Source organism: Acanthochromis polyacanthus, chromosome 20, assembly GCF_021347895.1.
Source record: "Acanthochromis polyacanthus isolate Apoly-LR-REF ecotype Palm Island chromosome 20, KAUST_Apoly_ChrSc, whole genome shotgun sequence".
Taxonomy (NCBI): domain Eukaryota; kingdom Metazoa; phylum Chordata; class Actinopteri; family Pomacentridae; genus Acanthochromis; species Acanthochromis polyacanthus.
Window position 1 is genome coordinate 28,737,514 of NC_067132.1, and position 26,572 is coordinate 28,764,085.

The window sequence follows — 26,572 nt, forward strand, 5'->3', positions numbered from 1 at the left end:
AAAATGTCCCTCTATCTTGGGAATTTCTGGAGCCAACTGTTCGTCATAGGTCATCAGTATGAAAAACTTTAATCACTGTAAATTTTTAATACTCTGCATGTTAAGATCTCGTGTCTTTTGCAAAGGTTTTCCAGAGGTTACCTCAAAGGAACCTTCTACCATCTCTTTATATAAAGTTTGCTCACTGACCAGCCTGACGTTTTTGGGGTTTTAACCAAACTGAGAACAGTTTCTCCTCTTATGCTTGTACTGTACATTAAAGCGGCACAAGGTAACGTCCCACTCTGGAAACCCCACATCGCAGCTCCAGATATCTGTTTGCATTCCTGAGCACTTGAAGGACTCCATTGTAACTTTGCTTCTATCTAGGGTGTATTTACCATGCTCTGCTGCTGTCCCAGTTTCTGATTTATACTTGAAGTGTCAGTGCCGCTAAAATGCAACAAACACAGGTCACTGACCCTGAGAATGCGACCCCCCCCTCTACTTTACAGATGAGTATCCATTCAACTGAATTGTAGAGAAATGGAGGCAGAAACAGGCATATTGTGTCAAATTGGACAAATTAAAACCTCTCTAAACCTTTTGCCTGTGTGGCTAAAAACCACTTCAGTGCCTCTTTGCCATTTTCAGCATTTTTAAGTTATTAATCTGACCCATTCTCATACATCTTTTGAACATGTGGTGGGAATTTCTTTAAATGTTGCTGAAAACCTTAGAACTGATTAGATTTTGATTGATTGTCAAGGGTGATTTATGTGCTGATGGTAGCAAAATCTCACAAATAATAGGATAGCATGATGAAATGAGGAAACTAGGGATCTTAAAAGGCTGGACAGACTGATGTAAATTGCAGCTTGACTGTACAATCACATGTCAGTAATTCCTTTCCCCCCATTATTTTGGAGCATCCAGCCTTTACCCAGTAGGAGACTTTTCCCCATACAAATCATAATCTTCAGAGTCTTGTCTCCATGTGTGGCTCATATGATTCACTTGCTGCTGTAAGGTGCTTGCAACACCATGCAATCTGTCCTCCCTCTGGGATCAATAAATGGATGCAAAATCAACCACAAGCTGCCTGTTTGGGATAAAACTTCTTGGAAAAGCTGCATCAAATTGAACAAATCTGGTAGCTTGCTGACTATAAAACATTCTTTTTGTATTAGATTGTCTGTTTGTGTGCGTGTTGGCCTCTCGTGAGCACGGCTATCGCATTCCCAACATGCAGGAAAGTCTCATATTCAGGTGTTGCCTCATTCCTGAGATATATGAATCTATCCTTGAGCATGATAGCGACATTCCCATGATACAGTTATCGCTTTCTGTCATTCTTTGGGTCTTCCTCACTTGTTTAAGTGAATTTTAAGATCTATTTGCTGCTCTGTATACATCTAAGACACTGGAAAGATTGGAAAAATAAATAATTTGAGGGTGAAAATTAGATTTACTCACATCAGAGGAAGGATTTGTCATCTTTCTAGGAGGTACAAACAATTTTATTTTAATTTGTTATTGTAAGAAATGCATGCTGTATCATAGTCAAACACAATTATTGCAGCACATGCAGGTCTGTTTTTTTTGTGTACCTTAATCTCTCCTCTTGAACATCCAGACAAGAGGACAAAAAAATGTATTTTGTTTCCGCAACACCCTGAACAAAATCCATTCATCGCTTACCTCTCCTGTGCTTTTAACTAATAATGCTGCAGACATGGCACTTTAGCTGGGCGCTAACAGAGCAGCTTTGTACTAAACGGGGGGCCTGCAGCCTCACCTGGTCTCGCACATGCACGTATGCACTCAGTAGTTAAGTACACCAGCTGTGTGGTCTTTAGCAATTTACCCAGAACTTCCTGCTTCTCACAACAACGCACGGCTGACATCACTTCTGCTCTGTCAATCAACCACTGGGAGCGTTTGGCATGAAAGGATTTTGGAGGTGTCTTTGTTTTGTCTACCTGAAGGAAAGTCAGGAGGCCCTTTATGTGAAAAAGAATTAGTCTGTGGAGGTAGAGTGGAACAGAACAGAAGGGAAATTGTTTAACATTTGTGCCATCACGCAGATCAGGTTATCTGCTCTAAACCTCTTACTTTAACAGATCTACTGATTCCTCTGCATGTTGACCTTAAGAACGCTGCTAAAACTTTCCAAGTTATACATATAATCGGTTTCCTACCATGTAAACAGCCAGTGGATTCAATCAGCATTCGTGTTAATGAGTTATTGGCTTCATGTTTTCGTCAAACAGGTTGTTGTTGCCTGGTAATACAATTGTTAGCAGCTGCAATTCCTCTATTTAGATGAAACTCAGACATTCAGTATTTCAAAATCTGCTGGCTGAAGTAACCTTTTATCCCAATAAATGATCAAATTCATACAGTTAGATCAGTGTTTCTGAGTTGTTAGTTGTCTGGGTTTGTTTTCTTTGCCATTATTTTTGGTCTTTCTTTTCAAATCTGTCTTTTTGTCGTGATTAATTGAACTTTTCAGTATGACTCAGAAATCAATCTAGCTAAAGGACGGTTGGGAACAAACAGGTTTTAAATGACTTCACAGCAAGATCTGGCCTGGGAAATAGTGTTTTGTTAGACGTGCTCTAATTACAGCCACAGATAATTTGTGGTGTGACAGCAGCATTTTGCATCTTTTAAACATTTGCTTAAAATGTGAGTCATTTTGTCTGGATTTTCTTCACATGTCAGTACTTGTTGTGAGTGTGTATGCCCATATAAATGTGCTCTGGTCGGGAAAGTTGCATATTCCTATCATAAATTCTGTAGTGATTTCATGGTTTGATTAGATTCCACAGCCCCTCATCAGATGTGACATCTCATTACAAACCTCTGTGCTCTGACTGACAGCTGAGTGGCGTTGGCCGGCACCCTTTAGGCCTGTCCAAATAATGCATCCATCATCTCCAGCTTATTATGATCCCCATTTTTTTCCAAGTAAAACACACAGGTTATATATCCAGTGCAAGGTACATACTCATCAGACCTGCGACTGAGAAAGGTATTTTGTCTGAAGAGGGGGTTATTATAGTGTGACAAGGCCAGAGTCACATTTGCCGTTCATATTGTTTTAGTGACTATACAGCAGTCTGCAACGGTCATAAGAAGTGCAATATGAAGTTGAGGCGAATGAACTCCGACACATCGTGCTACGACCTTTTTTGCGACTTGATACAAAAGAAAACTCGCCTGTTACTGTTTTCCATGACTAATCAATGAGAAATTTACTCCAATTTAAGGGTTCTTGGATGTACGAAGTTGGGTTTTTTTCAGTGTTATTGCCAAGATGCAGTGTTTGTTGACATGCCGGTTCCACATGTGCACAGCAGAATGAGCGAGAAACGGGAGGGGAGCCCTGAAAAGGGAGATTTAGTTGCAAAAAGGTATGTAACAGCAGCTATATGGAAGTATTTCTGCTACTTTGCAATTGCAACTAAGTTGTCTGGGTGTTTAAATCAGCACAACAAAGGTCTGTGTGATGAATGTAAAGTCAGATCTGAAGGCCATCTAGAGCAAGGATAAAGAGAAGGTTTCAAGTTCCTCTTTTCAGTGTTTTTAAGATTTCTTTTTTTAGTTTTGAAGCAGATACACTTCTCTACAAAGCCAGCCTAATCATTTGAGAAACATTAATTTTTTCCAAGAAGTTATTCATGTAAACTGTTGAATTCTTGTATTTTTTCACTTTGCAATACATATTTTAGATAAATAAATGTTGCAGTGGTTGTTAACTCCAATATCATGCAGCCAAACTATGACAATTTACCCCAGTATTTCTTGAGTAACACTAAATTTAATCACCTGTGTATGAGAAATCGCAGTTCTAGTGTCTTTCCAGTTACAAAAGACTAAGTTACATCAGTTTCTAGTGTGTCTGTCTGCATTTCCCCATCAGAAACACTCTCCAAACACACTGTTTAAGTAACAGCCCTATGGAGACACCAGTGTTTTGATCTACTGTTCCTTATCTGGACAGAAAGCCGACACGTGAACACTCTAAACACAGAACAAAGAGACACATCATCATACATGTACAACGTACTGAACATATCCTCTCTCTCGGTCGTTTTCTTATGTAAGGACACTGGTTTTGTCGACTACCTTGGAGTGTTGTAATCCATGCTTTTCCTCAATTTGGCTTCATTTATGTCACATATACACATACATGTATTTCACAAGGCAACTTATTAACGTGATTTGTTTGTCTCCTCGTTTACACTAAATCTAGGTGCTTTGAAATTTAATATACTGTCACCATGTGTTGCGCTAAAATTACACTATAAGCTCATCCTTGTGCATTTTCACCGCCCAACATGTCCTCATTTTCCCATGAAAAGGGAGTTCACCTCGCTAAAGCCAGAGTTACTCCTCAGTGATTCCAAAACTTCATCACCTGGCAGCATCTTCTTCTCCTTTTATACACCTTGAAGTTATTATTTTGAGCACCAGCTGGAGGACGGACACTCCCGGGGCTTCCTCTGCTCTCTTTCTCGTGCCCTGTTCCAGTGCAGGTGGTGCTCAGACCGGGCCAAAGCTGATTACTCTGCAAAGTTACACCCTGAGCAGAATCACTCACAAGTTTCTTACAGCTGACACCTTTTGGCGCTGGGGCTTCTTCACTGCTCTACTTTTAGCATTTGGTGTTAAGATATTCACAAGTCGGCAACAAAGCTGGATTCTTTCGGCGTGATGGGTTTGTCGATGAGGGACGTTGCGTGACACCGGACGAACAGCGGTCCTTCGGTCCCTGTTGCATCATGAGAATTAGAGCTAATGCAGGGAGTGTATCCACGTTTCCATGGCGACGTGTCCAGCTGTTAAGTCTCTGACCCACTGGAGGAACATCTGCAGTGAAGTCACACTCGGGCAGCATGACAGGCTGAGCTGTGGGAATTTTGGCAAGACTTGAGCCCTGACAACACAGAGAAGATAAAGAGTGAAGGTTCGCGTCTAGAGGCGAGGAAGCCAACAGGCCAGTCATCGAATTCTGATTCCAAGATTTTTTTTTGTTTGTTTTGCAATCAGAGTCAAAGACTGCATGGAAAATATCACTTAATGCTTGGATTAGCTTTCTTAAATTTCACTATATCAGCTCGGTAATTAGTGCCTAAACCACTTCTTATTGAGTTCCTCTGGGAAGACATAAAATCAAACAACTCTACTTTAACAGTGAACATGTTTTTTGTTGTTTATTGCATGTTTAATTTTCCTGACGTCTTCCAAAGAGTGTAATGCTGCGTCGTAATGAAGTATTTTACTGATAAACGGCTGCTAAATCAGCCACATCCAGATTTTGGCACTACTTATGCGAAAATCTGGCTACTGTAGAACTATTTCCTCACAGTTCGGGATCTTTTGTTGGAATTATTTGAATCCTGGACATGTTGTTTTCAGATTTAGTTGACTGTGGACCAGTGCAACTTTTTTATTCCAGTCTCAGCAGAAGAAGCTGTGAACTACAGTGCTGGGAAATTCCAGTACTCAGCTGCACTGATGGTGTGGGTTGCACTTCATTGTTGTTTTTTAATTGCCACAGTCTGTAGGGGCTTCAATCCAATTAATACATGGGGGGAAAAAGTGTGCCTCTCATCCTGTGGAGAGGCTTATTGACCACACACACACTCCAGTATACCCACACCGTACTTGTCTTAATGTTTGCATTCTCAGACTGTCTTTTTTTTTTCTGCCTTTGTCGCTCTTTCGCGCACAGACACACACACGCCATGCGGTAAGTCTAATTTAGAGGAGCTGCCACTGCACAGCGTGTGTGTATTAGTCACGCCTAATGCCTTCCAGATGCCCAGCCTCTATACCCCGCTGCCCAAACGCCCCGAAAGAACAGCCGATTGTTCCAGGGGTCTTCCCGCTAAACAGAACCAGGTGTGGACGAGACTGTGCACGAGCTGCTGGTGTCACAAAAGTAGTGAGAAAGATGTGGGGATTCAGAAAGGCGAGCAGCACGCACATTCTGGCCAGCATGAGAGCTTGGGTGTGACTGACAGAAAGGCTTGTGCATTCAGCCGTGCACGCAGAATATGAAGACATAAGCAGGGGGCATAAGACGACAAGACCGATGGAAGCTCCTTATCAATTTCTTGGCAAACTTTATGCGGTGTTTCTGACATGTTGTCAAACTTCTAAATGACGAAAGACAGAAGCGAGGAGATCAGCTGTTCAAGTGTCCATAGAGAAGATGTGTGAAGGAACTCGTTCCCTACCTGGCGTCAGATATTGACTTCCATGGTTGCACAAAATTAAGAAATTCCATTTTTATTTAGAACTGTTTCCCTGCAACATTTAGGAATAATTTCATAAATTCGTCGTTTCAGTGTAATTGGAAGATGACATAAGATGAGTGCAACACCCACACTGTCTGGGCTGTGGAATGCTTTAATATCTGCAGTGACCTTTCTATCCTGACCCACAACTGGATTAACCCACCAGGGGGCCCAAGAGCAAAAATGAGCTATAGGCTAGCATCGGCCCCCAGCTCTCTATGAACTGTTTGCTGTCACCTCCAAGTACCCATCAGACTCGGAGCACACGGCACACTGCACATGACGGCTTCATTATTCTGTCTAGAACTGCAGCAGGTACCAACCTTTTAGACCTGTACTCGCTCATATAGTAATAACGGTAACATCTTTGAATGTTTTGGTTTATGTGGCTGTTTGTATTCCAGTTGTTCGGAGGGAATTGCTGTGACTTTGAATATGTACAGTAATTTTTTCGCAGGTCTCTCGTTCTTTATCTTTGCAAAATAGATCTTGATCTCGGTGAAGTTTGCAGACTAAATGATTCAATTCTATTTGTGTAGAGCTGCACAATTGATCAAATAATAATCCTAATGATTCTGACTTCCCACTTATAAAAAAAAATAATAAAAAAAAGAGCACGATCGACTCCAATATTGGCATTTATAATCATCTGCTTTCAGCTTGGGTGCATCTGACAGAAAAACACCTCTAAAAGTCTTTTTTTTTTGTCATGAATTTCCATAGAGCTCCTAAAAATGACGTACCATAATTTTTAAATTAAGAACTTTGACTTTTTGTAAATTTTGACTCAAAACCATTAGTTAAAATTAAGATACTAAGTCGAAATTGGTACACATTTTACTTACTGTAACTATGACTATTAGCTGTAGTATCTTAGCATGCCACCAGGGGAAGCCTCTTATTCTTTGGTACTGCAGTGACCTGGCAATTCTGTGTTGGCCTGCAGAGAGCATTGTGAGAGTTTAGCTAGTAAAGGGCCACCATGAGAAAGTTGTCTGTGTTGCTTAATGCCAACCAGTCAAAGCTTTTCTTTTGTCATTTTGTGTAATTGGTTACTGATTGGGATGACAGATTACCACTTAAGAAATTTGTTTAAACATCACATCTCTAGTTTTAAATTTTATATTTTAGTGTTGCACATTTTGCATAATTTTCAACTAGCCGTCATGCTTAAAACTAACCGTTTAGTAAATCCTCTTAAAGACCCGCTTTCTCTGGCCTCTTCACAGGAACTGCTACTTGTGGTTTGAAAAAAAAATCTCAGAGAAATAGTTCATCTTTTAAAAACTAAAGGATTTTCAGTTATCTTGACATAGATAAATGAGAGATCTGGCTATAGGTGCTCTTACATTTGTCATACATCATTATTATACTAGTTACCGTGACTGACATAAGAAACTTCTAGTAGCATGAAACTCCAACTTCCACACCAATTTCACCCTCAACTCCACGGTGCTTCCATATGGAAGCAGTCACTTTTCCTGTAAGTCTTTGACTTTTTCAGGCCAATTTATCTTTACTGGGTAAAAGGTGTCAGAAGGCCAATGATGAACTCGGATTCACTTCATTGGATGGAAGATGTTTTCTTTTGCCCTCCACTGACATGGTTTCCACCTCTGTGTTTGTTTTGTGCAGATGCTCGTTCTCAGGGAGCCTTGGACCTCACGGAGCTAATCGGCGTTCCCCTCCCTCCATCCGTCTCCTTTGTTACGGGATTCGAGGGTTACCCTGCTTACAGCTTCGGCCCGGACGCCAACGTCGGACGCCTCACAAAGTCATTCATCCCCGACCCATTCTATCATGACTTCGCCATCACGGTCACGACTAAACCAACCACACGGCGTGGTGGAATGTTGTTCGCCATCACGGATGCTTATCAGAAAGTGAGACAATGTCATTATATTTACCTCTTATCTTTTATTATTTTTATTATATACACTACCGTTAAAAAAAGTTTGGGTCATCCAGGCAATTTCATGTTTTCCATGAAAAGTCACACTTTTATCCTTGTGCTAACATAACTGCTCAAGGGTTTTCTAATCATCAATGAGCCAACACCATTAGCTAACACAATGTAGCATTAGAACACAGGAGTGATGGTTGCTGGAAATGTTCCTCTGTACCCCTATGGAGGTATTCCATTAAAAATCCAGCTAGAATAGTCATTTACCAGATTAACGATGTCTAGATTGGATGTATCATTCATTTAATGTTGTCTTCATTGGAAAAAAAATGCTTTTATTTCAAAAATAAGAACATTTCTAAGTGACCCCAAACTTTAGAACATCCATCCATCCATCCATCCATCCATCCATTTGATTCCTTTCTGCCTTTCCTTTCTGAAAACACAAGAAAATTTAAGTTTTTCTACATCTCTTGACTGTGTTCTTTAGATCGTACAGTTAGGTATAGCATTGTCCGAAGTGGAGGATGGTTCCCAGAGAATCGTGTTGTACTACACCGACGCAGAAACAAGAGGTGGGACCCAAGAAGCAGCTTCATTCAAAATGGGAGACCTAACAGGAAGATGGGCAAGGTTTACGCTGACTGTACAGGGTGCAGAGGTGAGTGTGGTGTGTTCAGTTTGTTTGGGTGAAGACACGGTCGAGGCTTTTCAACAACTAATAATCATTTTGAGTTACTGCAGTAAGAAATAATTGACTGTGGGTCTTCAGTTTTTAGGGACTATTTGTAGCTGGTGCCCAAGTGTTTAATGCAGGAGGAGAACGTACGTTCATGTGGGAATAACTACAGTACCCATGTTCACGGTATTAAAGGAAAAACGCCAGTTCAGGAGTGTGACTCATTGATGTGTTTTTAACAGTTTTTGGGCAACAAAGGAGGCCTGTGGCATAGGCAGACTTTAGCTTGCAGAGGCAGTAATTTTTGTTGGGTGTGGTCTTTTCATCTGAATTATTAATATTAGCTGTATTTCCATATAATTGTGAAGTAAGTTTGAAGCCAAAAAGGAACATAATGATGTGAACTAGGCTCGTTTCTAGTGAATGAAGCCGGCTGTGTAATGTCGTGTGAAGGTGGCAGTATAAGCTACATTATGCATGGATGATGGAGTAGAAGTAGCGAAAAACAAACCCAGGTACTTTCCACTGCCTCAGAAGCATGAATAATGAGGAGAAACAAACAGCACTGTGGCCATCTGCAAGAGAAGAAGTCTTCAGAAATGGTTTTCAAATGGAAAAGTTGCAATTATTCTTTTATGTCAGCTGGTATTGTAAATGTTTAGCACTGTTTGGAGTCGAAAACAAAATGCGGAAACGGCTCATTAGTCATGTGAGTTAAGTGATTGAAAATGGTTCTGGGCAGCTCTCAATACAAATACATCAACTTTTAATTTCTCGAATAGTCAATTTCTTTGCAGGATTGAGAGTTTTTGTGTTTAATTCTTAAATTAAGCTTCCAAATATACATACAATTAGGCAATTCAAGCATGTCTGCTAGAGGAGAAAGACACCAAAGTTATCTTTTAACATTACTTTTATGTGGATTTGCAGGAAAAACTAGACATTCACATTGATTGGTTTCACTCTTTTTAGTAATGACATGCTATTCTCTTCCAGGGTCATTAAATAACTTAAATCTGACCTTTGTTTTTGCACATATTATGTATTTTTGTCATATGTTACACCAAACTCAGGTAACATCTAACTGTATACAGGAAGCAAAGTTCTTTCCCTAGATGTTTTATTTTCTGCTAGCATTCTGTTTTTTATTGGTTTTCAAGCTTACATATGTATTTCTGTGCTGCTGTTTCTGCATGTAGGTGCGTCTCTACATGGACTGTGAGGAATACCACAGAGTTGCCTTCGCCAGGAGCGCTCAGCCTCTGACCTTCGAGCCCAGCTCTGGGATCTTTGTCGGGAACGCCGGGGGTACGGGCCTGGCGAGGTTTGTGGTAAGTCTTGATTGTGCTCGATTTACATGAGAACGTCAGTACTTTCCTATCCTATCTTTTGTCAGCTCTGTGTGACGGCTGTACTTCTGGCTAGTTTACCCCTCAGTCCTAATGTCAGTGGGTTTGGATCAATGAGTTAAGAATAGACATCCAATCCACAGCTAGATGCAGAAGCAAACGTGGTGTTTGGGCGCCTGCCTGCTTTACATTTGAGACATGAACACAAAAGTCTTTGTTGGCGGCTTTATGACCGCCACAGGAGACAAAGACTGAATGACCACATGTGTTTATGAGCACTGCTTTATCCTATGAGAGCTCATAAATGACAAACTCTGTGTGATTTACATTTCTGGAATATGGTTGACAGTCTCTCATCTTGAATGGCTTTCACTGAGTGCAACTGTGAGCACGGCTGCCAATTGTTCAATCAGAAGAAGCCGAATCAAACAATAGTAAATATGCAAAGGGTGGCGGTTCCAAACCTTCACAATGGCTGTTAAAAATATGTGAGCCTTTATAGTGACTGTGCGATGCAGAAGTGCTGAGAAATCAGATCCAGGAGAAGAGATAATAACACATGCAGTGCTGGTTTTCTGCTCTCAGTGCTCTTGTAAATGGGGAAAAAAAACAGTAAATGCTTTAATGCTTTCCTCCTAATCATCTGTGATTTGCCGGTTTGTAATTGCAATGGAAGGCTTTGTTTGTCCCAGTGCAGCTGGAAGTATGATGAGAAGGAAATGGGTTAGTGTACAGGAAATATCATTCAACTGTGCACCTTATCTGGGGGAGTTTAGATTAAATTCAGTTTATTACATTTTAATAAGAGAAGGTCTAAGTTCATGTTAGAAAGAATGAAAACTGTTATTTTCCTAAAGAAATGAACTTGTTGCCGGTGGATAAGTCAGAAAAAATTAAAAAATACATGACCTGTGACTTCAACAACAAAAATTTGGCCTTCTCTGTGCTGTATTTCATCCTTTTGTCCTGTTCTCATGATTTGGTGTCATGTAAGTTCATGGGACAGAGAAACTACATGCCATCACCAATCAGCAGCAGCTTCTTTTTTTTTTTTTATCTCATTAAGATTTTATTGCAGAAATCTAAGGAGAGTTTCAAAGAAATCCAGTGAGCCAGCGAAGGAGAGTGAGTGTTTATCCAGGGATTTATGGTCTCAGATGGGAGTCCGTTTTCTTACTGGAACAATCTATGAAATAGCTTTTTCTGCCTGGTGAAGTTTAAAACCGACTCTGACGTGTGTGTTTATATTATGAAGAGCTAGAATTTCATTTTAGATAAAAATAACTTCACTGTGGCTTCATTAGAAACACAAAAAAGTCCGTGTTCACTGTATAGTGGAAACATGACCACTTCATTTTCTGCAACATTTTAAAATGTGTATATGTTGACTCGTTAAAGTTTATTTTTTAGCCGAAGAGAACTTTTATTGATTATAGTGGCTTAGAGGGAATAGCAAGGAGATGGATCAATGATAATAAAAAAACAGAAACTTTCTTTTCCCCATTTTATTGCAGTTCAGTTTTTAATGAAGATAGAATTATTTTATCACACACATTGTAGCCATTGGCCTTCTGCCAAAGCCTCATGGAAACTATTCTAGTTATATCTTTGCTAAAATCCCAATTTATCTGTAATAAAATCTCTCTGGAACAGCAGGTGGATTTTTTACATTTGGAAAAAGCTAGGATACCAGTTTCCCCTTGCTTCCAATTATTACTCTAAGCCACAGTAAACTGACTGCAGGATGGCAGCAGCTCTGTATTTCACAGACCTGATAGAAGCAGAGGGGATCTTTTCATGGAACCCAGGAGCAAAGCAAATACACCTATATTTTTCTTTATTTTTTTCAACAAAACTGCTAAACTAAGAAAAACAAAATAGCTCGCACTCCTCATAAAAAACTATACTCTAACAGCAGCACACACTATATTCAGAGACGGCTGACAAAGAACTGTTTCAAATTGTGTTTGTTTCATTATACTGTTGAGATGATTTGATTCATCCACAATCAGCATCATGCAACAAGGCTCATTACCTGCAGTATTTCACTTTTAGCCCTGAAATACTGTTAACCATTTAAAACCTAACATTGTGCAAGTGCGCCAGGACATATTCTTACATTTTTACATACTGTAGTGCAGTTTTTTGAGTAAAGTGCAATAAACCTTAACATTTCTGTATCCCTCAAATGTGTAGAAAAGTTGCACAACCTCTCGTGGTCTCATTTATGAAGATTTTTGTAGTGTGCGCTTTATTTCTATAAACCATCACTGCTATGAACAAGCGCTTTGAGACACAGTGAATGTGTGAAATGTTAGTCTAACTCCCCAGATTTTATATGCAAAAAGAATGATCGGTCTATCTTGTCTGGTTTCAAATCTACCACCAATCAAAAATGAATATGCAGTCATAGCACCCACGCTACGTTGGACTCTATAGGATTAAACGAAAAGCATAAGAGACGTAAAGATGCAACAGTTTGAACACCCATCAACGTACTACCAACAACTATGTGACGATAAAATGGAATAACGGCATTCTTAGCGGATAATATCACACTCACTCTTTTTGTGTTGTAATCTGAGCTTCTCTGCATATCTTGTTTGCAGCCTGTCCAGGTCACTTTTGCATCTTAATGCATGCGAGTCCTTCCCTTTGAAATTGTCGGCCCTCTGTGTTTACAATAAGATAAAAGTGCAGTTCAGTGGTTGCTACACCCATTCGGTGTGTTTTGCAATGCTAGCATGGGCTAATATCATCAGTAGGATTATTTTTTGTTGCTGCACGTTTGCACAATCTGTTTGGTTGAATGTGAATTGTGGAAGGAGGTATGACTGACATGGACTGTCCTGCCTTTTATATTTTTTGAAAGTACTCTTAAATCAGCAAAGTTCGAACCTACTTTTAGCCTGATATTACAAAATAATCTATGAGTTAGAGTTGAAAAATGGAGGGATACTAAAACTGGGATGGGTAGCTATTTAGAATGTGATAAAATGCGTTATAGGAACACCCTGGTAGCTGAATGTTTCCAATGATGCCGTATAACTGCAGCATCCCTGGTTTGATAGCCACAGTGGACTTGGTTGCATGTTCCATCCCTCCCTCTTCCCTTGTTTGTCTACGTTTTACTGCTGATTGTACAATAAAAGCAAGAGGGAAGCCGATGTAGCTTATAATATTGCTCAAGAGTCGTAAACCTCCAGTATGGCCCTCAACAAGCTAAGTGACATCATCCTTATTCCCCCTAAGTTTTCCTCTATCTCTTGCCAACAGGCTCCATCTCTTTCACTACTCTCTTTGCTCTCTTCATCCTGTCCTCCCATCTCAGACAAAGAGGATCCGTAGTGACCGTCTGTTTCCAGCTGCTCAGTGTTTGACCTGGCAGCTCTGTCAGACATCTTCCTGTTTCTCTGAGGGATATCTGCAGTAGTTCGATCCCTTACAGCTTCACTTGAACACAAGTAGATTAAAATATCTTCTCCCACACTGACTCATTCATGCATTCTTTTGCTTTCCTTAGTTATCCTGAAACACATCGTGTATGGTCAGAAAAAGGAGTGTGTGCAAACCATATTTTGAGTTTTCTGAATCTCCCTGAGCAACTGACTGAGTGTTCTTGCTCACACTGTTAAAAAAAATACAACCTTAGCCAAGGAGGTCTCTGCAGTTATGTGCTGAGTGTTTTATGGTGCATGGCTTTCCACAGTTTAAAGCAACTTTCCTTTTTAATTACAAGAGTAAATTTGCTTTCCAAATGGTGGAATTTACCTTTTGAATCTGCAGAATGGAAGCTATGTGATGGACTCTTAACTTGTAATACTGTACTGTCTAAAATCCCAATGCATTCATAATGTCTTGTTGCCAAAAGAGCCTACTTAGTATGTATAGCAGCACAGTGATGCGCCATACACGCCTTACAATATATATGAAATCAATTGAATGTGTGCTGACCACGGATACAATGTTGATGACCTTCAGAATGTTCTTTCTCACATACTTGGCAGATAAATGGACTCTCAGTTGCACAACACTTTCAACACTGCCAGTACACTGCAGACAGACAACAGCACCTTAGAAGTACCAGCTCCGATGTATGAGAGCTGCCAGGTACCAGTCTGTGGACAATACCCAGCCTGTGGAATATATACAAACAGTTAGTTTTCAGCAGTATCCAAACTGTGAGACAGTTAACCAGACAATGTTTAGACTTAAACATAGATGACTCCTTAGCTACCATATCTGCCATGTACACAATCAAGAGGTTCTGGTAATTAAGCATCTTTTTCACGTCTACCACACCAACAGGCTTGCCTCTTATCATCATCTTTAGCCTAATTATACTCTGAACAAATCAAGTAATTAGCCTGATATAAATGGAGCTTGTGATTGGAAGATGCTGGTAGACTTGGACCAAAAGCTCTGCTTCCCACCTGAGATGTATCTACCAACCTGCGACCAGACCTAGTGCTATGGTCTGCTTCACTTAGGCACGCTTACATCGAGCATAGAGTGCCCTGAGAGAGCTCAGTAGAGGAGGCCTAGGACCGCAAGAAGCTGATGTATATGGATCTTGCTGCCAATGCAAAACAGTGAGGCTTGAGGGTGAGGGTCCAACCAGTTAATGTAGGCTTCTCTAGGAGATGGGGAGTATGTGGGAAGGCCCACCAGTATGCCATCAAGAACCTCTCCAGAGCTCCTGAAAAGGGAAGTCATTGGCCTTGGATGAAGAGAAAGGACTTAACCTGGGCATTTAAGTGAGTAGATGGCATCTAGCGAGTGAACCTGGGACGCTGGAATTCACTTTGAACCCTCTGGAGGTGTCGTGGGCCTACCTTCCCACAGCCTCTTAGGAGGAGTCTCATATATGCAAGAAGGGATATCAACATCTAGTCCTACACAGCAGATCTAGTTTGCGCCTTTGGTACCAACATCCTGTCCCAAAATCTGGTTGATTCCCAATGACGCCTCCATGTTTTTGCCTCCACAACATCGTTATTCTGTGTGGTACCAGCAGCTACCTGCCTTCTTTTTTGACTTGCTGTACAGAAGTCCTCCTATTGATTGCTTTTCTGTGTTTTAGAGAATCTCAAGCAAGTTCAGAAACACGTGTCTGTGTTACTAAAACTTTGTGTGCAACCACGCAACCATCGATGTCACTCAAACCACCTGGCACTGACCAATTCTCCCACCGCCTTCGAGTGTTTACATTCACATAATCAGAGAGTTTTTACACACTGACCAACTAAATCATTCATCCATGCTGTTGTGGCATGAACCTAACAGGGACTTCACGGATTAAAGCTGCTGAAAAGAAGTGGAAAAGGTTGCATGGCAAATTCTTTGTTTGCTTCAGATGTGTTGTTTACCACACAAACAGATGTCTCTGATTTAGCTTGCAACTCACATCCACCCAGTCCTTCTATGTTCCCCCCTTTCTTCCCCCATCTCACTCCTTTATCACTATTACATTTCGTAGGCCATGCTTGATTCTATTAAAAACAGGTGTTGGCATCTTTTCTCATCTCAGTATCAATAAACTTGGCCGAAACTGCCAGCTGATGTAATACTGAGTGACTCACTGACACACTGACTGTTGATTTTAAAGGATCAATCGTCGCGACATGCGTGTATACACTCACCCATACTCCCAAAAACTGGAAAAATACACTGATGAAGAACCCCTCCCTATTTTCATTGGCATATAACTCCATACACGACACCCTGTATTAGCATTCTGACAGTTCATTCAGGCCATTCAACAAACACGTCTTCAGATTGCATTTCTTTTCTTTCAATGGATAGCAAAATCGACACAGTCATCATCAATTGCTCTTGCCAAACAGAGTCACATTTCTCTTTAATGGAACAAGTTCTTAGTCTCTATGCAATATGAGGCAATAAAGAAAGTATGAAGGGTTTCAGCTCTACAGGCCCGTGGAGGTTTGGAGGGCAGAAAACTGGCAAACGGTCCAATTAACATAGTCCGAAACCAGCTTCATTGATTCTACTTTATTAGCCTCATATTCCCAATAAAAATGGGCACATTTAACAAGATAATCTTGCCTTTTAAAAAGCAGGATTTGGGAAATATTCATGGGAAATGACGGCAACGATTATCACGGTTGTCTTGGATGAGCTCAAATGCAGCTTCTATGTAAAAATCCGCTAATAAATCGGATGAAAATCTGATGTCTTTAGGTGTTGGATGTTTACACTGTTCTTGAACTACAAGCTTGATGATGTTGCTGCTGGTAAGAAGAAGTTAAAACACTGATCAATGCATCAGTATACATAATGGATGAGCAGTAGCATTGAGATCAGCATAATATATGTTGAAATTACATATCAGTAGCTGTTTATCCATTAGAGGGAAGAAATTCAATCCTGTCTTGGATTCGATAGCCTTGGAACATGTTGCCAGTCAATCACAAGACTTAAATTACATGTAAATCCAAAATATAGAACCATATAATATTGTTTTTTTAAGTTTTGGTACAAATACTACCAGTAAAATGCCTTGTTTCATTATAGATGGGTGCTTTAAGGTTGGTGTGAAAATCGTCCTTGGAGCACTGACAGAAAAACACCTGTTACCCAGCCAGATGTTTGCAGCAGCGTGTGAATGTGTCGGGTGTGCGTGTTAATGTGCGCAGCTTTGTCTGTATGTGTGTGTTAAATTATGAGTGGAGTAATGAGGGAGGGAGCCGTACACAAACTGTTATGCAGAAAGACGGAGGCCGCGTTTTGGTGTGTGGGAAATGTCCGCTAAGCTTCAATAAAATTTAATGACACAGAATGAAGTAAATTATCACGCAGTATAACACAGACGCTCCTCTTCCTCCACTCCTCGCTCCCTCCAGGGCTCCATCCAGCAGCTGGTGCTCAAGTCAGATCCCACGGCCCCAGATGACCAGTGTGAGGAGGACGATCCTTATGTGAGTCTGCATGAAAACACACCCAAAATCTCAGAAACGGACTGAAATAAGGTCGCATTTTTTCATGCTCTGCAAACTTGGAACTATGGTGCCCTCTGCTGGAGGAAAGGGGCCACTGCAAGAAATTCTAGCAACAACCTGTGCATAAAACTGTGGCAAAATTACACCCCTGTTCTGCAGTATTAGTGGCCATGTGACAGGTTTATAAAATAGTCTTCTGTCAAAACAGAATCTTTGGGATTAACAATAAGATTGGCTGCAGCATTCAGTTTCCAACAGCCAGGTCCGTAAATGTTGTGGAACTTCTTCCTTAGAACAGACAGATTGTTACAAATAGTTCGGGTCAGTGAGAAGAAATTGGTTAATTGATTGATCTGTCCAAAGAAAATTATGATGAAGACAATGAGAGCAACAGATTTATGCCCATAGTTTAGGTCAGTTTGAAGGATTTAATCAGATGATTGATTTATCGACCAAAAGAAAATAAATCTGTGAGTATTTTTGCTTATGAATTAATGATGTGAGCTACTGTTAGTTTGAAAAAATAAGTAATTTTGAAAAAATCACACTGGTCTCATTGGTCATTTTTTAAAGGCAAAGCAAGGCCTTTAAAAAGTGGCAGATTAATCAATAATTAAGGTAATTTTATTCAGATTGTTGAGGTGTTATAGTGCAAAATGCTGCTTTTACACCACATTTTGCCACTGTGAGTACATGATACAGCTTAAATTTGACAATATTTTTATCCACATGTATCAAAAGTGTAACTTTTCTGACACTCAGAGAGCTGATCAGTGTATTTCTCTCCCTTTCATCTGTCAGAAATATGTGTATGAGCACTACTTTTAAAACAATCATGCCTCAAAGTAGACACAGAACACACAAACATCCCTGAATCAGCAAATGTGTTTTTTTCCTGCTGCTTCTTTTCAAACAAAGATAAAGTTTTCAAACCAGTTTTCATTGTTATGTATTCACTACCAGTTATCAATTTAATGTTTGGACATCCTAAAAAAGATAATATTGTTTAGAACGTTAGTCATTCCTGATGTCCAGTGTTTTTCCAAAGATAAGCTACAGATTATACAATGGCTGTCATGATCAAAACTGTGGGAATCAAAAGTCTAGACCATCAAAGTGTTTTTTTTTTGTCCTCCCCATTTAATTTTCTCATCTCAAACTTGAACTCGGATGGCATTTGTGTGTTAATCTTTTCCGTCTTTCTCCATCTTTATCGTCTAATATCTTTCCTCCTGCTCTTATCTTCACTGCAGGCCTCTGGATACGGGAGTGGTGATGATGCTTATGATGACATCGAGGGAATAGATGAAGTGAAGAAGATTGTCGAGGAGCGAGAGTACACCATGGTGCGTACGAACACGTGGCATGTTAAACGTTTCTCTGTTTTGCTGTGCTGGACTTGAACCAGAGAAAAGAGCTTTCATCCTGTCAGGCCTGGTGGAGAGTGGAACATGGTGATATGTGCTGCTCCTTGCCAGCTTTATGCCCTCTTGAATGAATTTAAAGAATATGGCAGGGCACAAGTGTGTAGAAGCAGAAGTGGAAAGAGTACTAGATCAGTAGATCGGTTTACTGTTTAAAAATAAATAAATATTCGACACTCTGGCTTTCCTCTGAAGTCTGCCAGTGTATTTGTCTCTGAGAGAGGGTAGTATCATATACTAGCATCATATTTACGCACAATCTTGAGGGTCACAGTACCACGTTCTCCTGTACCTCTCAGCAACAAAGTAAATCAGCAAATGTTGCTTGATTGCCAAGAAAATAACCAGCCTGTCATCCTCTAAAACGGCAGGCAGACAAAGCTGTTTTCTTACGTTCTTCACTGCAACAAATGGCAAAAATGAATCCACTTTTTTCCTTTTAAGGCCCTTTCAGACATGCACTCCTTTTCTGTTAATCTGACGGAATCTGAACATGCCGGCTTCATGTCTGAATGAGCACCAGGCTCACTTTTCCCCTAAAAAAAATCAATCCAACCATCTTATTTGGCTGCACCAAATAACTTTCTGTGTCACTTTCAGCACGACATGAGTCTGATTAACAAATAGACTTGCACAAGCAACAGCAGCTTGTTGTTATGTGAAGTGATTTGAGGGAGTTTTCTTTTCACGTGTCCGCATCAATATTGGTCCAAAAACATCAGAGAGAGAGAGAGAAAGAGGGAAAAAAAAGAAGACATGAAACACCTTTCTTCTTCGCTTGGCTCTACAATTTCACACCTATTACAAAGTGAAAGGTTCTTACAAATAAAACCGATTTTTCAGGTTCACTAATAATAGAATCCAGGTTTTGACAAAGCATTAACGGAAACTGAAGTTTAAGCAGCTAGTTTGTTGCTTCCGCTTGTTTAGAACTATTTCTTCTGAGTTTAATAAATACCTACAGCATTAAATGACATCAGGGTCTACATGAACATCTGCAAAATGATTGAGTTTATCAGCTGCAGTTACTTTGTTTCTGACATAGTGGTTGTCCTCAGGTTGAGTCCAGGTCAGGATATTTTAATTTACTGTTTGTAAAGAGGCTTCCAGTTATCACATGTGGACAGAAGTATCAGTGTTAGGCAGATCATAAATAAACAAATCTGTTGGGGATTTGACGGGCTTGCTACTGGTTTAGATTTTAGCTTTCGCTTCTTGGTGCATTTTGTAATGCCTGATACAGTATTTGGTGTATTGTGCAGGCTTACATGCATGACAAATATTGCATTCTGTGTGAGAATGAATCTGTGAGAAACATTAATGTAAAAATGACACTTCTGAGTGACAGACTGATGAAGCAGCAGTCTCACCCATCCATGAATAGAGCTTCATTCTTGCTGTTCCACTTTGGGAAATTGTTTAAAACTATATTCAAAGTATTGAGACACGAATTATTAATTTTCAACAGTAAGATTACTTGTGGAAGATTGCAGTTCATTTCCACTCGTATCAGTGCAATTTTGCTTTTTGCAATTTCATGCAACCAATTTACAACTCGAGTTTATTCTATCACACATTCACAGCAGGGAGCTTACCGGCATAATCTGAGCCGCTGGAGATTTCAATGCTTCACTTAAAGGCATATTAATAAAAGCTATCCAGTAGTAGAGGAGAGACAGATTTGCTTCATTTACTTAGATTTTCTGCCTCAACTCCATGCATCTGTAAATTTAACTTCACCAATGCTACCTTAAGTTACCTCTTTGTCATACGTATGGATGAGTTCTCCAGATGTGTGACAGTGCTTATCCGGCCACTCTGAGCTGCTTAAAAGTTTTCTCCCTCAGCCACATCAGGACAGAAAAGATAGATTGAAGTCCAACGATCTTGGGGAAAGAAAGAAAATTTATCGCTGTTTTATTGGCAGTCATTTCCACGGATCATTCACAAACAGACAGTGGGCTTTTCTGAGGCATGAGGTCGAGACATTTTATCATCGCAGACACAATGTTGAAATAATAAGTGCAACATGTGGAATGTTGCTTTCAGCCTGATACTGTAGTTGGATCGAGTCTGAGAGAAAACATTTCCTACCATCTGTGGCAAACACTCTGCTCGCTTTCTCTCGCTGTTAATGAAATATTGTTGCTGTTAATAAAATATTAAAACAAACGAAAGACTAGAGGAATAAAATGCAAAATTTATCAAGGCTCTGCTTTTAGTTTTGTTGTAGAAATGTTCTCGATAAAAATCAACAAAACCAGAGCATTCATTTTATCATATTTAGAATATTTTCACGCATCTATTACACTCGGGTCTCATGCAAAATATTAAATTATGTCTTTAGATACTGCAAATTATTGAAGACAACATTACTAGGTACAAAATGTGGGTTTTTATGATCTTTTTTCCATTTGCAAAACACCCGTTTCAGCTTTACCAGGAAATATTAGTGAATATTGGTGCAATTTTTTTCCCTACAAGAGAGGGAGAAAGAAGGTAATGGAAAAATCACTTTTTAAAAATCTTTTCCAGCCCCTTCCAGAGCAGGATCCCACTTACAGCTCCCCTGTCCGAGCTCCTCCCACTGAAATATCCCTAAGTGATGATGAAGATGAGGACATTGAGGAGACTTCCGGACAGGGGATGGAGATCAGCACAGTGAGAGGTACAAATACATCAACCTTACTTTCATATTACTCTTGGAACCCTGTGTTTTGGGGGCAAAAAAGGCAATGATATGCATATTTCTTTCAGGTATTAAGCCATAACATATGAAATCATTTGCACTGTAATGTGACCATGGCAGTTGCATTTTCAGTTTTCACCAGCAGATGGTGATGAAGAGACGCTGAAGCCACCTCTTCTGTGTTTTCTCTGAGCTGCCCTAATTTAAAGTTTCCTATCCAGTTATGTGTCACAGAATTGAACGTTCTGAACAAATCGTGCTGATAAAGTGCAACATTACTGAGCTGCCGTGTTTTAATGAGTCAATTTGTGTCTTTGTTCCAGTAAAATCCCTACCGACCGCAGCTACTCCAGCTTCCACACCTGAAACTGTAAGTACAGGGATGTTCTTCGATATTTAGACAGCATATGTCTAAGATTTTCAATAATACATGCCATATTCTTCTGTATGGTGGTTCAACAGTGTCCAAGATAAATTAACAATTGCTTTGCTGTAAAATAAACCCTGCAGCCAGAATCCGTTTCATCCTGCAGTGCAAGTGTGTTCCAATTACTGCAGCCAAGCCTCTGCCCCACTTGAAAATTCTGGTTTTGTCAGGTTGTTGCTTTTCATAAAGACAGCTGCAGTCTCCAGCTTTGTTTGTTGACTAATTTCATGTACAAATAACTGGTCTTTGGCTCATTTTGAAGTAGTATTTTGAAGTTTTGCTAGAGGCTACAGGCTATTCGATGCCCAGCACTGCTCCAGAATCTCTAGGAATTAAATAATTGTGCTTTTTTTTTTTTAATGTGCAGTCCCTCCAGGTGTCTCCAGGACAGAAAGGGGAGCGAGGGGAGCCGGGCCCAGCTGGTCCACCAGGACCTCCCGGCCTTCCAGGATCAGCCTCAGGAGATGGAGAAAGAGGAGAGCCTGGACCACGGGGCCCACAAGGACCACAGGGACCCTCAGGGTCAGCCGGACTTCCTGGGAAAGATGGACAGCCAGTGAGTTTAATCTGCTCTTAAAATCTTCTATTTTTAAACAATGTAGCTTCGTATTTATGGGACATGAGACGAGCTGTACGGAGCACTCACTGCAGGGTTCTGTTGTTTATGTCAGACTTGCAGGTCGGATTATAAAATGATGGATTGATTTTCTATTTTTGTCTGCTCTCTAGGGAAACAAAGGTGAAAGTGGTTCCCCAGTAAGTAAAACCTTTCTGGCCTTCCTTCCCTTCTTGTTGGAGTCATTTTTTAATGTGTCTGGGAAAAACTGATGCATTAATGTAGCAATTTTCAACCTACAGATACAAAGTTAGAGAGCTTCACTGTACATTAATGCTGATGCATCCAAACTGCATTGACTCATGCCATTACACGTTGCAGTCTTGGTCTCATATCACTCTCTCTGTTAATGGGTTGCATTTCTTATCTGATGTGGCACTGAGTAGAGCTGTGATTGTCTTTTTCCCAGGGACCAACAGGATTCCCAGGACTACAGGGAGAGCCTGGTCCTAAGGGAGAAAAGGTAGAAAATCTTTTAAAAGTTAAAAACACTCAGGATACTTCTGGATACATTGCCGTGAATCTATAAAAGGTGCCATCATTTAACCCTGGGAACCTGAAAAAGAAGCAGAAAGAAAAGAACTGTCAGATTTTCAACTTTTAAACAGGAGTTTAACTGCTGTCAGCGACGCACTGCTTTGTCGAAAAAGTTAAACCAAGAAAGAGCGTCAAATCAAAATATTTTATCAACACTACTGTATTCTGCATGTCGTTTTAGAAATGCCAAAACTAAGCTACATGTAGTAACGACTTTATATATGAAACTAAAATTTCGGGGTTCTTCAAAGCAACCATCGAGCCAGTAGTGAGTCAGCTGCAACCAAAAATCAGGTCACAAAAATTCAGTTACTTTTTGGCTGAACTGTAGACAATGTTTAGAGAAGAATAAGGAAATATAAAAACTGAAGTAGGAAAATATCTATAGTATGTAGAACGACCATTTTTTCCAGTATTGGTAACAGCTATTGGACATGTTGATTTCTGTTTTTTTTCAATATCTGTAAAATAATCAACAAAATTTTACTTATTTGATATGATTGAAGATTTTGCAAAATGAACTCACAGTGAGTAAAAATGTGACCGGAGCCAAAAACACACAGAAACTGCTTGGGATTCAGAGGGTAAATAATACAATGTTCAAATAAATGTATAAACGGTGTACTGGTGTCTCTGTCAGGGTGATACAGGGGTTGGACTACCCGGCCCTCCAGGACCTCCTGGGCCTCCAGGTCAGCCCAACAAGTCCTTCAGGTTCATGGTAGGTTGTTCAGTAACATTTTTGACCTTCTGTTGATCGTAGATCTATTTCTGTCTGTGTTAAGTTACAAGCAAAATCTTTAATTTTTATTTTGTTTTTGTTCGATCTTTATTTTATATTTTTCTGTGTGCATTTATTCATAATTGCTGAGTTGGTTTGTTGACTTCTCAGGTTTCATGTGGAACAAACCTAAGGAACCACTCCTATCAATTTGCATTCTTCTTCTTAGGAATCAGTTTTCACATGTTGAACTTGTGTGACTAAATGACTTGTGGGTGAGCTGGTGTGTTCGAGCTGTGGTGATTGTGGAAGAGTGAGTGGATGAAGCAACGATTTCCAGTTAAATCTAAGGCATTTTAAGGCGGGAAGACATTCTTTTCATGGAAACAACTTCTAAATGTGACTTTGATACCCAGAGAGGAGTTTTTAAAAGTTAAATCAATGACCAGAGGCAAACTTTTAATTGTAATTGAGGCAAATAACTGAATCCGTTTAAATTTATTCATCATTTAACACTCTTTGGTTTTTGTGAGGTTACAATTATGAGGTAGTGAATTTCTCTTACAGTTGTGCTGTGATGCATCCGTTGTGTTCACTGACATTTTATGCACTAGTAGCATACATACATGAGACAGAAAATGAAGCTGAGTGAAACATTCACTGTGTGAAACGACTGATCCCTGTCGTGGTGATTAGTTTTATTTTTTTTACAATTAAGAAAGATAACCTCGGAGGAGTGTGAAGCATTTATGACTTGAAACCCTTTATTTCCAGTAGTGTGACTTGTTTATTGACTAATTGGACCAATCACATGGTTTGTGTCCTCAGGAGGGTTCTGGATTTGAGGACTTTGACAGTGATGCAGAGATTTTAAGGGTAAGTGAAGTTTGTCTCTCTGTATTCTGACACTACAGCTACACACGTGGACAAAATTGTTGGTACCCCTCAGTTAAAGAAGGAAAAACCCACAATTCTCACTGAAATCACTTGAAACTCACAAAAGTAACAATAAATAAAAATTTATTGAAAATTAAATAATCAAAATCAGCCATCACTTTTGAATTGTTGATTAACATAATTATTTAAAAAAACAAACTAATGAAATAGGGCTGGACAAAAATGATGGTACCCATAACTTAATATTTTGTTGCACAACCTTTTGAGGCAATCACTGCAATTAAACGATTTCTGTATTTGTCAATGAGCGTTCTGCAGCTGTCAACAGGTATTTTGGCCCACTCCTCATGAGCAAACAGCTCCAGTTGTCTCAGGTTTGATGGGTGTCTTCTCCAAATGGCATGTTTCAGCTCCTTCCACATATGTTCAATGGGATTCAGATCTGGGCTCATAGAAGGCCACTTTAGAATAGTCCAACGCTTTTCTCTCAGCCATTCTTGGGTGTTTTTGGCTGTGTGTTTTGGATCGTTGTCCTGTTGGAAGACCCATGACCTGCGACTGAGACCAAGCTTTCTGACACTAGGCAGCACATTTCTCTCCAGAATGCCTTGATAGTCTTCAGATTTCATCGTACCTTGCACACTTTCAAGACACCCTGTGCCAGATGCAGCAAAGCAGCCCCAAAACATTACTGAGCCTCCTCCATGTTTCACCGTAGGGACAGTGTTCTTTTCTTCGTATGCTTGGTTTTTGAGTCTATGAACATAGAGTTGATGTGCCTTACCAAAAAGCTCCAGTTTGGTCTCATCTGTCCAAAGGACATTCTCCCAGAAGCTTTGTGGCTTGTCAACATGCATTTTTGCAAATTCCAGTCTGGCTTTTTTATGAGTTTTTTTCAGCAGTGGTGTCCTCCTTGGTCGTCTCCCATGAAGTCCACTTTGGCTCAAACAACGACGAATGGTGCGATCTGACACTGATGTACCTTGGCCTTGGAGTTCACTTTTAATTTCTTTGGAGGTTGCTCTGGGCTCTTTGGATACAATTCCAACGATCCGTCTCTTCAATTTGTCATCAATTTTCCTCTTGCGGCCACGTCCAGGGAGGTTGGCTACTGTCCCGTGGGTCTTGAACTTCTGAATAATATGAGCCACTGTTGTCACAGGAACTTCAAGCTGTTTAGAGATGGTCTTATAGCCTTTACCTTTAAGATGTTTGTCTATAATTTTTTTTCGGATGTCCTGGGACAATTCTCTCCTTCGCTTTCTGTTGTCCATGTTCAGTGTGGTACACACCTTTTCACCAAACAGCAGGGTGACTACTTGTCTCCCTTTAAATAGGCAGACTGACTGATTATGAGTTTGGAAACACCTGTGATGTCAATTAAATGACACACCTGAGTTAATCATGTCACTCTGGTCAAATAGTTTTCAATCTTTTATAGAGGTACCATCATTTTTGTCCAGGCCTGTTTCATTAGTTTGTTTTTTTAAATAATTATGTTAATCAACAATTCAAAAGTAATGGCTGTTTTTGATTATTTAATTTTCAATAAATTTTTATTTATTGTTACTTTTGTGAGTTTCAAGTGATTTCAGTGAGAATTGTGGGTTTTTCCTTCTTTATCTGAGGGGTACCAACAATTTTGTCCACGTGTGTATGTTATCTTTAGCTAAAGAAGAACATACAAAGCATACTTCGACGCCATTTCTTCTTCATGAGTTGTAAACTTGCTCTCTTTTGTTGTTTTATCAGGGTCCTCCAGGACCTCCAGGTCCCCCAGGACAGCCAGGACCCCCAGGAACCCCATCTGAGGGCATCTTTCCTGGACCACCTGCGGCTCCGGGGAAAGATGGAGAGAAGGGTGAACCTGGACTTCCTGTGAGTTTATCATTCATTCAGACACTGAAAATGTAATATTTGCCAGGACTAATGGCAAATATAGACTAATGTTCTGGTCAAAAGGGAACAATGAATTTGCAAGAAGATCAAATGTATTGTGTGTGGTATAAATATGAGAACGCATCCAAGATTTCTTTCTACAGCTTTTGAAGTTGATCTTTAAAGTTCACTGACTACATTTT

General features: G+C 40.0%; 1 protein-coding gene across 4 annotated transcripts in view; it reads left to right on the top strand.

Annotated features, from left to right (window-relative positions):
- Positions 1–26,572, top strand: part of LOC110960993 (collagen alpha-1(XVIII) chain-like) — a 69,516-nt gene that overhangs the window by 28,452 nt on the left and 14,492 nt on the right. For all 4 annotated transcript variants that reach the window (XM_051940639.1, XM_051940640.1, XM_022208437.2 and 1 more), the window contains exons 3-15: positions 7,926–8,173; positions 8,684–8,854; positions 10,072–10,203; positions 17,085–17,159; positions 18,434–18,526; positions 21,140–21,272; positions 21,617–21,663; positions 22,088–22,276; positions 22,450–22,476; positions 22,746–22,799; positions 23,514–23,594; positions 24,423–24,470; positions 26,244–26,369. In XM_051940639.1, the coding sequence (XP_051796599.1) occupies positions 7,926–8,173; positions 8,684–8,854; positions 10,072–10,203; positions 17,085–17,159; positions 18,434–18,526; positions 21,140–21,272; positions 21,617–21,663; positions 22,088–22,276; positions 22,450–22,476; positions 22,746–22,799; positions 23,514–23,594; positions 24,423–24,470; positions 26,244–26,369 (1,424 nt within the window). The remainder of the gene's footprint in view (positions 1–7,925; positions 8,174–8,683; positions 8,855–10,071; positions 10,204–17,084; positions 17,160–18,433; positions 18,527–21,139; positions 21,273–21,616; positions 21,664–22,087; positions 22,277–22,449; positions 22,477–22,745; positions 22,800–23,513; positions 23,595–24,422; positions 24,471–26,243; positions 26,370–26,572) is intronic.